This window comes from Eumetopias jubatus, unplaced genomic scaffold (genome assembly GCF_037043125.1).
Source record: "Eumetopias jubatus isolate StellerSeaLion01/CBP00866 unplaced genomic scaffold, mEumJub1_p1.0 scaffold_8, whole genome shotgun sequence".
NCBI classification, from domain to species: domain Eukaryota; kingdom Metazoa; phylum Chordata; class Mammalia; order Carnivora; family Otariidae; genus Eumetopias; species Eumetopias jubatus.
In genome coordinates this window covers 16,890,730-16,906,566 of record NW_028274814.1, presented here as the reverse complement: position 1 = coordinate 16,906,566, position 15,837 = coordinate 16,890,730, and the positions used below count along the sequence as shown (strand labels likewise).

Here is a 15,837-nt window from a genome sequence, read left to right as displayed (position 1 = left end):
CAGCATCCAGTAATGTCTCTGGTCACACAGCAGGTGGTGAGCATCTGGTCTTCCCTCATCTGAGGTTTAAGTCATTAATGGGAACATTGACCTCAGGCCCTGTGTAAGTGTTGCAGGTTAAGTATATTTCAATGAGGCCTGTGTGTTCCCAAGTTATGTTAGAAAGGCATATTATTTTCAGGTTTTGGTTGCTTATGCAACAGAAAATTATTGAACAGAATGTGTCTGGCTTCATTTAAACTGAGAGTCTTTTTCCAGTTATATGTAGTAGTAGAGGTTAATGAAAGTTATGTTAAGGTGATACCGTAATTATGATAACCATCCTTTGAAGGAGAATGAGGAAAGGCATTAAAAATATAAAGTTGTAGGGGTGCCTGGGTGGCTCAGTCAGACTTCGGCTCAGGTCATGATCCTGGGGTCCTGGGATCAAGCCCCACGTCAGGCTCCCTGCTCAGCGGGGAGTCTGCTTCTTCCTCTCCCTCTGCCCCTCCCTTTCCCCACCACTCATGCTCATTCTCTCTCTCAAACAAATAAATAAAATCTTTGAAAAAAAGTAGGATGGAATATTATGAATACAATTTAATATATTATTTAATAATAAAACTGGTAATGCCTAATAATGTTTCAGAAGGTTTTATTTTTTTTTATTAAGTGTTTTTAATTTTAATTCCAGTAGACTCGACATACAGTGTTACAGTAGTTTCGGGTGTACAATATGGTGATTCAGCACTGCTATGCATTACTCCGTGCTCACCTTGATAAGTATGCTCTTCATCCCCTTCACCTATTTCATCCATCCCTCTCCATCTCCCTTTTGCTCTATTTTAAATGAATACCTTCAGTTAAAGTTATTATTATTTTTTTCAACAAGAACATTTTTTACTTGAAGCATACACCAAACCAAAGCACTATAGAGCTATGCCAAATTTCTAAGCCATAGGTTAATCTTCCCTGCAGTCCCTGTGCTGGGATTTCACGATAAAGAGAACAGTGTGTGCCCACTGGGTATTTGGTTTACTGCACCAAACAATTTGGTTTTCTGGAAGACTCTTAGATCCATACAGCTCCTGAAACTACAGGCAAGTTATTATATGTGTATATTTAATCCGTGCCAGTGCATAAATACTGCACCATTCAGAGAAGTTCATGATCATAATCTCAGGAACAGCAAGGGGTTATATAGAAATTCTAACCTGAATAGCTGATCATTTGACATTTTTAGACTGACAGGCTTTGGAGTTAGAGGACTGGAATTTGGTTCAATATCTGCTGCTCCCTTGCTATGAGCTTGAGTAAATTATATTATTAACCAGTTTCATCCTCTGTGAAAAATGATCTATATGGGTATCCCACATAATGTTATGAGGATTAAATGAGGTAATGCCAGTAAAACTCTTAGGACAGTCTTGATACAGAGCAGGTCTTCAGTAAATGATAGTGGTAATGGTGCTCATAATGGTAGAGGGGAAAAGGAAAGGAAAGGAAAAGCTGGAGAGAGCAGTGGTAATAGAAATTAGGTTTCATGGGCAATTTAAAGAATTCCCAAATATAGGGAGCTGGCTGAAAACAATTACTTAATAACATTATGCATACCACTCACTAGTATAGAAATATTACAAATACATTTCATTTTATCCTCTCAGCAGCCCTAGAAGGCAAGGTGATAGACATAATTCTTACTTTAAACACGAGAAAGCTTATACTTAAAGTACTTAGCCCAAAGTTAGACGACGCATTAACTGAGCCAGGTGTCAATGAGGGAAAACCAGGACTTGTGTGACTGTCAGACTTCTCAGCAGTCCACCATGCGGTAGCTGTCCCTTCCCAGGCCTCCAGAGGCTTTGAAAGAGACCGCGCGCGCGCGCGCACACACACACACACACACATACACACACACACACACACACACACACACACACACACACTCACTCTCACTCACACACACTCACACAGGTAGGCATCCAGTTTATATGTGTTCCTGCTTTTCCAGAGTGATGCACCAGAGTGGACCTGAACTTGAACTCTTCATAGAATGCTATTGCTACGTAATACTGACCTCCAGATACATGGTCATAATAACCAATGCAAGAGGATACAAGGCAGTGAGGCACTGATGTGGCTAAGGAGCCTGGGAACTCATGCCAATTCTAATATCCACCCCATAGGTCCTGACTTGCCATTTGAGAACTATCTACTTATCTCTGGAAAGTATTTTTTTAATATTTTATTTATTTATTTGAGAGAGAGAGAGAGAGAGAGCATGAGATGGAGGAGGGTCAGAGGGAGCAGCAGACTCCCCACCGAGCAGGGAGCCCGATGCGGGACTCCATCCCAGGACTCCAGGATCATGACCTGAGCTGAAGGCAGATGCTTAACCGACTGAGCCACCCAGATGTCCATCTCCTGGAAGTATTTAATCTCTTCATTGCTAACTAGTCATAGACATCTCCCTCCCCATTTCAGCTATTCCATGCTTTAAATTGTTTTGAGTAAAGTAAAGGTGAAAATATATTGTACTGGGTCTTTCCATCTTATGGTTAAAGAACCTGGGTTTAAGCAGAAACTGAAAAGAACTCGTTGTGGAGGTAATCTACAAAGCGTCTCTCCTCCAAAACACCATGTTTTACTCCTTGCTCTGGCCAGTGCTTCCTTTCCACTGTGCTCCATTATCCAGTGTAATAAAATGCATATTTAAATTTCCATAGCATTATTTTGATGTAGAGCAAGCCTATGTTTTACTCTCAGCCATCAAGGTAAATATTAATGTCCCCAGGAAAAAAAAAATGTGCAGCTGTGTGTATTTTGATGTTCTGCAGTATCAGACACTTTACAGTTTTTCTTATAAAAACAAAGCCCTTGTGTGAGGAAGACTAAAATTGTACTTAAGACCAAACATAACCATAAAATGGTTTATCTAAAGGTTTGTAGCTATTTATGCTTTATCATGTTGGTGGACTATTTTTCGTCAAACCAGATAATTTCTTGTTTAGGAAGAAAATTTGACATCTGTTCTGTTCAGCCAAGCATGCCCGGAAGCCTGAGGGGTGTAGCTGCACCCCCATCTTTAGTACCACACTCCCGGGTTGTAATTACATAGGGAAGGGGAGATATGGAAACTGCAGTTGACCCTTAAGCAGCGCAGGTTCGAGCTGTGTGGCCCCACTTACATGCAGAGTTTTAACGGGACGGTACTGGAAATGCAGCTTCTCTCCCTTATGATTTTCCGAAGAGCATTTTTTTTCTCTCTAGCTTACTTTATTGCAGAAATACAGCGTATAATACACATCACATACAAAAGATATGTTCACCGACTGTTTATGTTATCAGTAAGTCAACAGCAGGTGATTGGTAGTTAACTTTGGAGGGAGTTAAAAGTTGTCTGTGGATTGTTAACCATGCGAGGGTCAGTGCCCCAAACCTCCACGTTGTTTAGGGGCCAACTATATCCCTGGGGGAGCATATTACTGGACACCTTTGAGAACAAAAAGGACACCAGACACATGGTATATTGCAAATGTGTTTCCACACTGCAGCCTCCCTCCTTCCCTATTTTTCCTCTTTCCTACTGTCTCTTCCTCCCCATTCCCAGTGTTCAGTGACTGGCTCCACAATCTGACTTTCTCTAGTTGCCCTTCAAAGTTTTCCTCCGAGGAATATTTTCCTACATGAAATTTTTGTTTCTCCTTATTACTTTTCTACTATTGTTCATTATCATCATCGTTTCTTTGCCCAAGTAAATTGTTTCTCTCTCTGCTAAGGTTAGTCTGCTCCTGTAAAGACAAAGACTGTATATTTGTGACCCCATGACACCTAAAAAATGATCTCAAGTGATTTTTGAGGGGCAAGCCTGAAAAGTGATGACAGCTGAAAGGCAGAGGGAGAAACCCAAAGCTTCAAATCCGTGCCCTAACCTGTGTTTTATCTGGGCTTCAGACCTGCAAATAATATTGCCCAAGGAATGCTTCTACTTGGATGTCCCCTTAGGCACTTAAAACACCAGCATCTTTCCTTATAAATTCTCCCTTTCCCACAGTTCCGTGAATGAAACCACCAACTAGCCAGGGGCCAGCCAGAAAATTGCACATCACCCTTGATTCTTCCAAAAAACCACCAGGATGTTTCAATCCCAACATTTAAATACCTTATAAATCCCCACAATTCTCAACCTCCTACCCCACCTCTTTCATTTAGGCAACCACCATTTCTTACTGGATTATTACAAAAAGCTCTTAACTGGGCTCCTGAATTTTAGTCTTAGCCCTTCTGTTGACTTTACATACTGGATCCAGAATAGTCTTTTTAAAGCATGAAATATCCATTTAGTTTCTTAAAATTCTGGCCTCCGAGGTTAAAGTTTAAACTCCTCACTAAGCCTATGTGATCTGGCCCCTGTGTGTCTCTGACCTTCTCCCATACTCTCTTCACATTATCAGTCCAGCCAGGCTGAACTTCCTTCAGATCCTCAAACACTCTCTTCTTGGGCCTCTGAGTCTTTATGATTATTTACAGACACACACACACACACACACACACACACACACACACACACACACACACACTTGCCCACATGAATGCCCTGATTTTCTTCTGGAAAACTTTTCCTTATTCCCCAGATTTGATTTAGGTGCTCTTCTTGGTACTCCCATCATCCTTGTTACATCCATTCCAAATTATATTACTTTTAATATCGCATTTTAATTCCCTAGTCACTTTTTTGGTTTTGCATTTTCCATGAAGCTGGAAGATCAATGAGAGCAAAGACCATAACTGTATCTTTTTTAGATCAGTATTTCTTAAGCATGTGCTGTGAGCTAGGTGTTTTCTAACATTCTCAACAACTCTGTGAGAGAGGTACTATTTTTAACCCTGTTTGACAGAGAAGAACCAGAGGCACAGAGACACTAACTAGCTTATCTTCTATTATACAGCTAATTAAGTTGAGTTGAGATTCTTCCTCAGGCAGTCTGACTCTGGTGCCTGCAGCTTTAATCATTTTGTAAACTTCCTGTATTATTTATTGTTATATATCCAGTGCCTAGCCTAGTGCCAGACATTAACAGATGCTCAGAAAAGATGTGTTGAGTTACAAATTTCCACCAAGTATTGGAGTTAAGACAGCCCAACCAGGGGGGAATGGTATCCTGCAAGAGATACCATTGATATCCTGCAAGAGAGGAGGTGTCTAAAAAAAGCCAAGAAAAGCAATTTGGGGACTGAGTAGGGAAACCAAGAGGTCTTAGAAGATCAGGATGGATGTGTGAGGATCCAAGGAGACGGTAAAGAACCCTGAAGAGCTAAAGGCACTAACCACTTCAGAGTCATACCTATGTGACAATATCTAGCTTCTCTTTATTCTATAAGCAAACCACCTTTGAAAATAAATGTTGATGCTAACCTAGAAGGTGGGAGTGATACAAGCAGCAAGAGAGCAGGGCCGGGGCAATGAAGGTCGATTTGAGCTACGCTGATGTCTGTCATGGATGCAAAGGTAGGACATGCACGTGCATGAGTGACATTTTACCAAGGAAGACAAGGTCACCCGTGCAAAGCACTGTCTGTCATGATAGTGACTACTGTGTGGAACTGAAGACAATAAATGTTGCATTAAAGAACAAATTTCAGTATAATCACAAATATGTCATGCAGACATGTTCTAAATAAGAAGATTTTACTTAATCCAGGGGAGGAAAAAAAGTCTTCTCTTGTGGTCAACCACTCAGGCATGTGAAGAGAAGGAACACATCAAGGGCAGCAAGGGCCACTGAACAAATTTGTGGGGCACAGGGGAGTAGCCTAGGAGAATTCTTGTGCTTTTAGCAAGTAGGAAGCAATTTACTCTCAGTGGCTAGATTTAATGCAGTGATTAACAGTAATATGTCCTTGTCCTTCCTAATAATATTTACAATTAACGGTGGGTTTTGTGATGCTTCTTTTTAGAGTGCCCATTTGGTTACTGCAGAAATGGTGGGAATTGTGTAGTGGAGAAGAATGGTCCTGTGTGTCGGTAAGGAGCATTGTCTACTTTTTCTTTGAACAGTTATTGCCATTGGCTTACTTATTTTTCTCGAAGCTGATACAATACAACACCAATGAACACGAGGTTATTGAGGCGAAAATAGTGGATAATGGCCTTTTTTGCATTTGTGTGTCTGAGTAAGAGAAAGGAAGATGCGAGTATATTTTAGAAAAAAGATTGCAATTATTTAACATGATTTTATGTCTTAACATTTTATATTATACAGGCCATAGTTTTAATACTCATTCGTTCTTATTTTTAATATTTGTATCAGGTTATAAAAAGATTTTTTATGTGGGTGTCATCCTATTTCAGATGAACTTAGTGTCTGTTATTTCCTTATTCCCTTTTTATTTCACATTTCATATTTCTCTTTTCTAACAACAAAGGATAACATTAATTCATAAATAAGACCTTTTTCTAGTTTATGCAGTGGATGTTTATGAGTAGCTAAAGTTAAGGTACAGATAAGGAATACATTTGCATACTTAAAGCAAAAATAAACAAAAACAGTCCTTGTGATTTCTTTGGGGAATTTTTTATATTGCATATCAAAGATTGCTTGATTTTTTCCCTCACCCTTTAGGGAATTGTGCAAAACAGTTTCATAAATTCCAAAGGAAATGATGCATAGTCCATCATATTTGTTTTTATGACTTTTTAATCTAGCAGACCAATGGATGTAGTGCTTTGCTTATTAGAGAATGGATTGTAGGTTGATACTCAAGTCATAACAAAACACATAGAAGTATCTGGAAAACACTGATTGATATTTGTTTAAATATTTATATCCTTCTGAGTCAACACTTGTATTTTAGGAAAAGTTGTTTATCCCTTTAAAAGCAAAAATCTCTATCAATTAACACAACAAAACATTTTTATGATGAGATATGTTTAGACACTGTTTTAACATTGTTGAAAGAGAAAATTAATGGGTTTCTCTAAGTGTTTTGTCTATTTCATTACATAATTTATTTCACAACATCTCAACAAAATTATACTTTCCCCTGTACCAGTTTCCATGGAAATTAATTTGTCACAAACTGTAAGTTGATGGAAAGACAGGATGCATAGTATTAATTTCTAAAAATCTCCTGAAAGAAGTTGAGAATGATGCCATAAATAATGTCTATCGAATGTCAGCTGAGTGGATAATGTTGTTTAGTGTCAGCTATTTACAGTAAGGAGGTTTGCGTTTTTGTCTTCTCTAGCACTGGCAAGAAGGCTGTCCGGATTGTAGCTAGTCTCAGCTAAGCAAACAGAGTTTTGCATTCTTGGCAATGTCCTCTGGTACTTAAATAAACTTTAAAAATGGAAATACAGATGGTGACATCTGAAATGCGTCTCTCTCACATGAGAAAACTCTAACATGCAGTGGGAGGATTAAGAGGCAAAGGGACCAGAGGAAGGAAATCAATGCAGCAAAATGTAGAAAGAAATTCATTAATCAAACATTTTAAAATAGCATTTTTGATAGTAAATAATACTTTTCAAATAGTGAAGTAACTAATCACCACCAGTATAAACAAATGTTTGGAATTGGTGTTCTTTTCAACATAGGTGTGAAAAATGACTTGAGGTTTTTTTCATATTATAATATGGTATTTTCTTCATTCAACCTCTAATTACTTTAAAACCGTGAAGTGCAAAAGTAACCATATGTCTATTATAATAAACTTTTAGAAGGCATTACAGCAGTGTATCAGGCAAAAAGTAGAAACCCCAACATCTAAATCCCACTCTGTATTATTATGGTTTCTGTCCACCTAAATATGGTTTCCCTTTCACCAGCACATGTACACACATAAGCACACATTTGTTTCTTACAGAAATATGAGTTATACTTTACACATTCACTTTGCACCTTGTTTATGTTTTTTTTTTTTCTTTTCTCTTTGTTAAATATTGTGCTGTTGTTCCATGTCGGTACATATGGCTCTAGAGCCATCACTTCCCAGCTGTGCAGTGTTGAGCAAATTTCTCAATCTAATGTGTCCAGCTCCTTGTCTGGCAAACTGGAGAAGATAACAGCACCTACTTCATAGGGTGGTTGTGAGACTAGAAGGGGTTAACATATGTGAGACACTCGGTACCATGTCTGACATACAGAAGATACTATAGGAAAGCTTAGCCATCGGAATATTATATCATCCCTTTTTATGCTGTGTAGTCTGCAATATTTAATGTAGGGTCCGTCATTTTAAGTAACCTCATTAATCCTATTAATGGCTCTTTAGTTTCTTTCTTTAATATTTGCTTTCACAAATAATCTTGCAACATCCATCCTTTGGCTTGTACTTGCACAATTCTTTAAGCACAACATATCTTACTGAAATGCAAAATAACAATGTAAATTATCTCTAGTTGCATTTAGTATCAAATTCATTTCCAATGGAATTTTGTGTCATCTGTCACACAGGTATTCTTTTTTGGATTTAAGGTTAAACGAGGGTGGCTTTAGAATGCAAAGTTTTAGAGTAAATATAAAGCACTATGGAAAGATGTTGGCTTTATGTCAAACCCCTGTCATTCCCAAGTGTGAGAATTCAAGGTCTCTGTCACTCAAAGAGGTAAGGACAGAACCAAAGCCCTTCTCTTAGCCTGGCATTGTGAATATAAGAACTTCATGGTATCAAAAAGGTGGCCTATCACCAGAGCCTTTGGGTTTTCTCTTGGGATCTAAGGTGCCTTGAGAAAGGACCTTCAGTTTTCACCTGTGATCCTAGAGAAGAGAGACTTAAAAAGAAAAAAAAAAAAGAAAAAGGAAAAGGTCATTTAGGTTGTTGGAAGTTTATAATTATCCACAAGCATAAAAACTACTAGGTAAACCATGGTTTTCCATTACTTGAGGACCAACACCATATCTGAGGGCTGAAGAAGCAAATCATGAGCCAAAATAGGGAAAAATTATTCCTCACCTAAGGAGGCTTGCTTATTATATTACTTTGATATACCAATCTGTTTCTTTGAAAAACAGATTGAGCTATGTAATATAAATTCCAAAGGGCAGGAAAGAGGTTACAAAGAAAAAAAAATCAATTCATCAAGGCTAAAAGAAAGAAATAGGAAACAGTATATCAAATTAATGCATATATAATTATCTATATATACATATATAGATAAATTTATTGTATATTTCATAGATATGTACGTTAGTGAAGGTAGGCAGAAAAATATCAAAGCTTGGGTTAATTTATAGATTTTTGAATACAATTTATCAAGAGCTACCCTATCCCACTAGATTCCACATTCTTAAATTCACTTGCCAATAAGACACCAAAGTTCATTTGGGTGTCTCATGGGCATTACAGATTAGACATGTCCAAAAAGACCTGTTGCCTGGGCAGGGCAAATTCTTCTCTTTCTCTCAGATTTGCACACACTGTTCCCTCTACTTAGAATTTTATTTTTCTACCTTACTTGCCCCAAAGATGCCTTTTAATCCTTTAGATCCAATATAAATGGCAATTTTTCTGGGAAGCCTTTCCCAGACCAACTAGAGAGACTGCCTCACTCCTCCTTCTGGGCTCCTCTATTGCTTCCCTCATTCTGTTATTTTACAAGTATTAGTTTTACTAAACTACCTATTGAAACCTGTCCTATCCTATGAAGAAATATATTTCCAATTAAAACTTTATTCTTTATGACTATCAAAATTTATTTTCAGTTTTTACTAGTTTTCTTCATAAGGATAACTCTTGGACAATTACAGTCACTGAAAATAAAAAAAAAACCTATGTTCATATTTTTGGTGCAGAAAAGATTGAAAACATAATCAAAGGCTTCTACGTATAAACTATTTTAAATTAGGATAAATATTTGCTAGAAAGGGGTCAAAATATCAGGTTAAGGAGGAAAATGGTCAATTGGAATTTCTAACTGTTAAAGACAGAGTACGTGGGCAACATTTTGAAGACCATTGTCCTAGAAAATAAGAATCATATTTTCCACACCTTTTCATGGCTAGGACCGAAACACACACTTGACATTGTAAGAGCTATTTGAATAATACACTGAATGAAGTATAAATGAATGAACACAAATGGAAAGTCCTGAAATTTCAAGGAAGAGTATCAGTACTTTTAAATATGTTCCTAAAATGTATTAAGATATGAGCAAATGACCTACCATACTCCAAACTGCCAATCACAAAGGAAACGTTGGGTACTTTGTAGGCAGCAAGCAGTGTATTGAGTGAGCATATGATATGCTCATAATACTAAAAACAAAAAATCACTCCAGTTTGTAGGACAGAACGGATACCAAAATAGAAAAATATTCATTAAAGAAACTCTACTTTGCTACAGTGACAGGAGAGGGTGCTCTTAAACTAGGAATCTTATAAACTACCTCAACTCTTCAACCCTGGCCTTGAAATGAAGAGATAAGTGCAATTTTCCTTCTATAAAAAGCCACTGTTTAAAATAAAATTCAGCTTATGAACACTCTCCTTCTCCCCATCAAAAACAAAACAAAACAAACAAAAACAAAGGAACATGAAGCCAAAAAGAAAGTACTCCAAGACCCTGACTCCAAACTGAATTAAATATTAATTCAGTTAAATTTAGGGAAATGGGGGGGTGGGGAGTAAAAGTTAATTGAGATTTTAAAGTCAAAGTATAATTGGATAACAAAACAATAAGAATCAAATAAGAATTGATTGAAGTCAGGAAGGAAATGAAATAGAAAAGAAAGAATAAATTATAACCATTCTCCCAAGACAGGATAGATTCAAGTTAAATCTTTTAAAGAATTCTGGACAAAGTTCGGGAAATAACCAAGGGAACAAAAAGGAGATAAAGTACATAATTCAAAGAGAAAGTAGTTGAGGTGGAAGATAAAGAACATATATATAATTGGAGTCCCTAAAGAGGAAAATAAAACAATGGAATTGAACTAATATTTAAAACTGTAATCCAAGAAAACTTTGAGAAATGAAAGAAGAATGAATTTACATGATGAAAGGGCCAGAAATTACCTGGGAAATTTGACACAAAGCCAGGAACTCCAAGACATATCCTAATAATAATATGGGACTTCAAAATGAAGAAAAATATACTCCTTCAAGAATGGGAGGGACAGGTGTTTTGCCTAATATTATCTCTCTACACACACACATATATATATAAACACACACACACATATCCTCATGGCCTCTAGGGAAAAAGACCAAATAATTAGTTTAGTATTAGACTTCTGAAAGGAAAGAAACAAAGAAACCCATTGTGATTGTCTTCAGAGTTGCAAAAAAAGTTTTGACAAAATTCAGTTATCATTCCTGATATTTTTTTAAAAGGCAATAAGGAAAATATGAATTGGTATCCAACTGATATAAATCCTTCTTAAATTCAGCATCTTACTTGATAGAGAATTATAAGAGACATTACCATTAAGATTGGGAACAAAGGCACACATGACCCCTGTCTTCACTGATATTTAATATCAAATGAGAGGTAGTAGGCAATACAATTTGACCAAAAATAAAAAAAAAAAGCATAAGAATTAATAAAGGGGACTGGGTGGCTCAGTCAGCTGAGCGTCTGACTCTTGATTTCGGTTCAGATCGTGATCTCAGAGTCATGGGATCGAGCCCCACGTTGGGCTCCGAGCTCAGGGTGGAGTCTGCTTGAGAGTCTCTCTCTGTCTCAAAAAAAAAAAAAAAAAAAAAGAATAAAGAAGTTAAATTATCATGATAGTATCTCAGGAGAACCCTAGGGAATTAATCATAAAAGGTTATTAAAAAATTAAAAACAATTCAGTAAGTAAGGTTGGGGGACATAAAATTAGCATTCAGAGACAACTGTGTATGTACACAAACAAAACTAGAGGGGCAAAGGAAAAGAAAATGTATTCACAATAAAAACAAAAAAGATAAAATATTTAGGAATAAATTTAATAAAACCACACCTCTATGATAAAAACAATCCCCAGACTTGAACAAGTAGAAGCATATTTTCTCTTCTGAAGAGCTGGCTCAAAATAGAAAGGATCTTAATTCTTCCTAGGTTAATCCATATATTTAATGCAATTCCAACAAAAATACCCACAAGCTTTTTGTGGGGTTAAACAATTAGATATTAAAGTTCATATGGAAAATGAACACAGGACTGGCTGGTTAAACACGGAAAAACATAAGCTATTAGGGGCTGAGGAGCCCTACTAGTTTAATGGAATACAGCTCTTATTGTTAAAGCAATGTGGTACAGACACTTGAAAGACATTTCAGGTGAATGAAATAGAACATCTAGAAATATATTCAAGTGCATATGAATATTTAGTAAATGACAAAAATGGCATCTCAAATCACTGGACAGGTTGGACTTTTTAACAAGAAATGTCAGAACAACTAGTTAGCTATTTGGAAAAAGATAAAATTAGAACCATACATCACACCATACACACATAAAAATAATCTTCAGGTGGGGCAGAATGCAAGGTGAAACCATACACATACTAGAGAAATACATGGTAAATTTCTCTATACTCTGGATGTAAGAAAATGCTTTTTTCAATGACTCAAGACCAAATGCAACAGAAGACAAAACCAATAAATTTACATAAAAATTTGATTAAAAATAAGATTTTGCCTGGTACAAAAATACCATAAGCAATATCAAAAGGTAAATGGCAACCTGAAAGGAAATGCTTATCTCATAAATCTCAGAAAAAGGAAATATCCCTTATAGTTAACTATTTCAAGATATGGGAAAAGACCAAACATCATATTAAAAAAACTGATAATTATTATTTTTTCAAATATATAAAATGATGATCAAACATATCAAAAAAATTCAACTTCATAACAGAAAGGCAAATTTAAATGATACTAACATGCTTTTTCTCACCTCTCTGATGAGCAACATATTCTATCAGTAAGGATGTGAAGAAACAAGCATTTTGCTAGCGGAAATGGAAATTGGTATAATTTCTATGGAGGTGATTTTGGCAATATCTAAAAAAAACCATATATCCATATACTTTTTACCTAGCAGTTCCACTTCTAGAATTTATACTGGTGGTACAACTCCAACACTGTAAGAATAGAGAGTAACAGAGTTACTCACTGTAGCATTCTTATAATTTCAAAATATTGGAAACAACCTAAATATCTACATATAGGAGAGTGGTTGAATAAACTATGGCATATCCACACAGTGGGGTATACCTAGAATATGGAACAGTTAAAGAGTGTCCCTTTAGCCAGGTGTAGAAAGGTGTTGTGGGGGGCAGCATAAAGGAAAATGAAGAAATATAGAATAGTTACTGGAACTATCCTGTAGTTCTTTCATTTGACTCAAATGTTACAAATCTGGAGAGTAGGGGTGCCTGGGTGTCTCAGATGGTTAAATGTCTGCCTTGGGTTTAGGTCGTGATCTCCAGGTCCTGGGAGGGAGGTCCACCTCAGACTCCCGGCTCAGCAGGGAGTCTGCTTCTCCCTCTGCCTCTCCCCCCCTGCTCATGCTTGTACTCTCTCTCCCTCTCTCTCTCTCTCAAATGAGTAAATAAAAATCTTAAGAAAAAAATCTGGATGTTATTGTTCATAATAACATGTCAGAACCTCTTAAGTGTTTGACATGTCTTTGGCCTTCACATAAACCTATAAGGCAGATGATCATATACTAATTTAGCAGTTAATGAAATGAGATTTAGTGGAATGAACTTAAGTAATTTTCCCAGACACAAAAAGCAAGAAAATGGTGGATTTCAGGGTGCCTAGATGGCTCAGTTAAGCGTCTGCCTTCAGCTCAGGTCACGATCCCAGATGGAGCCCTGTGTTGGGCTCCCTGCTTGGTGGGGAGTCTGCATCTCCCTCTCCCTCTGCCACTCCACCTGCTTGTGCTCTCTCTCTCTCTCAAATAAATAAATAAAATCTTAAAAAAAAGAAAGAAAATGGTAGAATTCAGATTCTTTTGGCCAAGGTTTATACTCCTAGGTTATCAACCACTGTGGCATGTTTCCTCTTTGGAGATTTGACTAGGTGGTTCATGATTCTATGATTGCAAGATTCTGTGAGTAGAGATATGAATTGAATGCCTACAGAAAATCTAGACTAAGCTTTATTTGCACTTGGCTATTTGCTGCTTTTTTAAAACACACTATGCGCTTTTATTCCTGTGGGCATTCATGTTTTTTGCCCATTCCTTTTTGCCCATTTTATACCTTCCCACCTGGACTACTTGAAAAAAAAAAACAAAACTCTAGATTCATCTTTTATGTCCCAACCTGTGTAGAACCTCCTCTCTAGAACTCTCCCTGAACCCACATTCATGTGAGTCATAGCCTGTGTACAATGTACAAAAGAAGACTGGGATATGAATCTAAAAACAGGTAAACCTGAGTTTAGGTATGAACTCCATCCACCACTTACTAATGCCATGACTTCGAATAAATGACTTTAACCTTTTTCTAAGGGGGAAGAGGAAAATGGATATTCACTAAGAAACTAACATCCTCTGCCACCATGGAACTGTGAACTGAAAAGGGCTTCTGTGTTGCTGAAACGTATAATTCATATGTGTTTTATTTACTTAAGAGCATTTTTTTAAATGTTGTATCTAAATGGAAAGCATTAGTAATCTGTTCGCCAATTTCTTAACATCATCAAAATCATCTCCATAGCAACCAACAATAGTTCTTTATGAGGTGGAATACAGAACAAACCATCAAAATTTAAGATCATGGCCTCTGTTATTTTTTCAAACACAGTACTCAAGCACTAAGGACTAACAAATATTCATAAAAAACTTAAATGTTTTGTAAATGAAAATCATTTCAAAATTTTAAAAAGTCAATTTAAAGAGGAGGGCATTTAGATATCTTTTATGCTATAAGCTTGAGGGGCCATGTGGGTGTCTGTTTTTCAAATCCAACACATGGAAGAAATGATTTTCTGGTTAAATATAAATTACCAAAATTGTCCCAAGAAGAGGAGGTATTAAAGTTGAGTAGATTGAATGACACAGTAGAAATTTGAAAAGTCAAAGATGTAGTACCTCTCTTCCAAAAATTTAAATGTGTCTATCTACTTAAAAAAAAAATAACCAAAAAACTAAAAGCATTTCTCTTAAAGCCAGGAATAAGAAAAATAATGGTCTGTTAGCAACTGGGATTATTCTATTTGCTCAAGAGGTTTTAGCCAAAGAAAGAAGCACAAAGAAGTAAGAGTTAAACATATTGAAGAAGAAGAAACACAGACATTATTGCAGATATTCACAGCCTATTATAATATATGCAGGCCTGCACTTAACAGTACATGTTGAAGACCCACATACAGAAAACTGCAAAGCTCACATGAGGAATGCTCAAGGACCTGATTACATAGCTAGGAAAAAGAAATGCATGAACTTACTTTCTAGAATTAGCAATATTCAATAGTGTACAAATGACAACCAAAGAACATTTTCAGTGTTCTAGATTTTTGTTGGTTTTTCAGGCCAGTGGATTTTAATGCCCCCCTGTAAACATAAATATAATATTTAAAAGCAAAATTAAGAATTGCTATTTGTTGTACTTGGTATTAAAGTATGCTATAAAGTCCTGGTAATATATACTGGGGAGCCAGGACAGAAATACACAAATAGGCTATTGCAAAAGCATAAAGATTCCAGCCATAGATTAATGTAGCTATGTGAAATTAGGATAAAATAGGCAGCATTTCAAGTTGATGAGAATGGATGGATTGGACTAGTAATAATTGTATTAGAACAATGGGTTAGCCATTTATTTAGAATATAAATTATTACTGACATTTTACACAATGAATTAATTCCAGATTTAATAAAGGTATGGACAAGGGTGAAATTATAAAAACTTTTAGAGAG

The 15,837-nt window shown here is 36.4% G+C and overlaps 1 protein-coding gene across 4 annotated transcripts in view; it reads left to right on the top strand.

Annotated features, from left to right (window-relative positions):
* Positions 1–15,837, top strand: part of MALRD1 (MAM and LDL receptor class A domain containing 1) — an 835,513-nt gene that overhangs the window by 705,443 nt on the left and 114,233 nt on the right. For all 4 annotated transcript variants that reach the window (XM_088025530.1, XM_088025529.1, XM_028114131.2 and 1 more), the window contains one exon: positions 5,938–6,004. In XM_088025530.1, the coding sequence (XP_087881656.1) occupies positions 5,938–6,004 (67 nt within the window). The remainder of the gene's footprint in view (positions 1–5,937; positions 6,005–15,837) is intronic.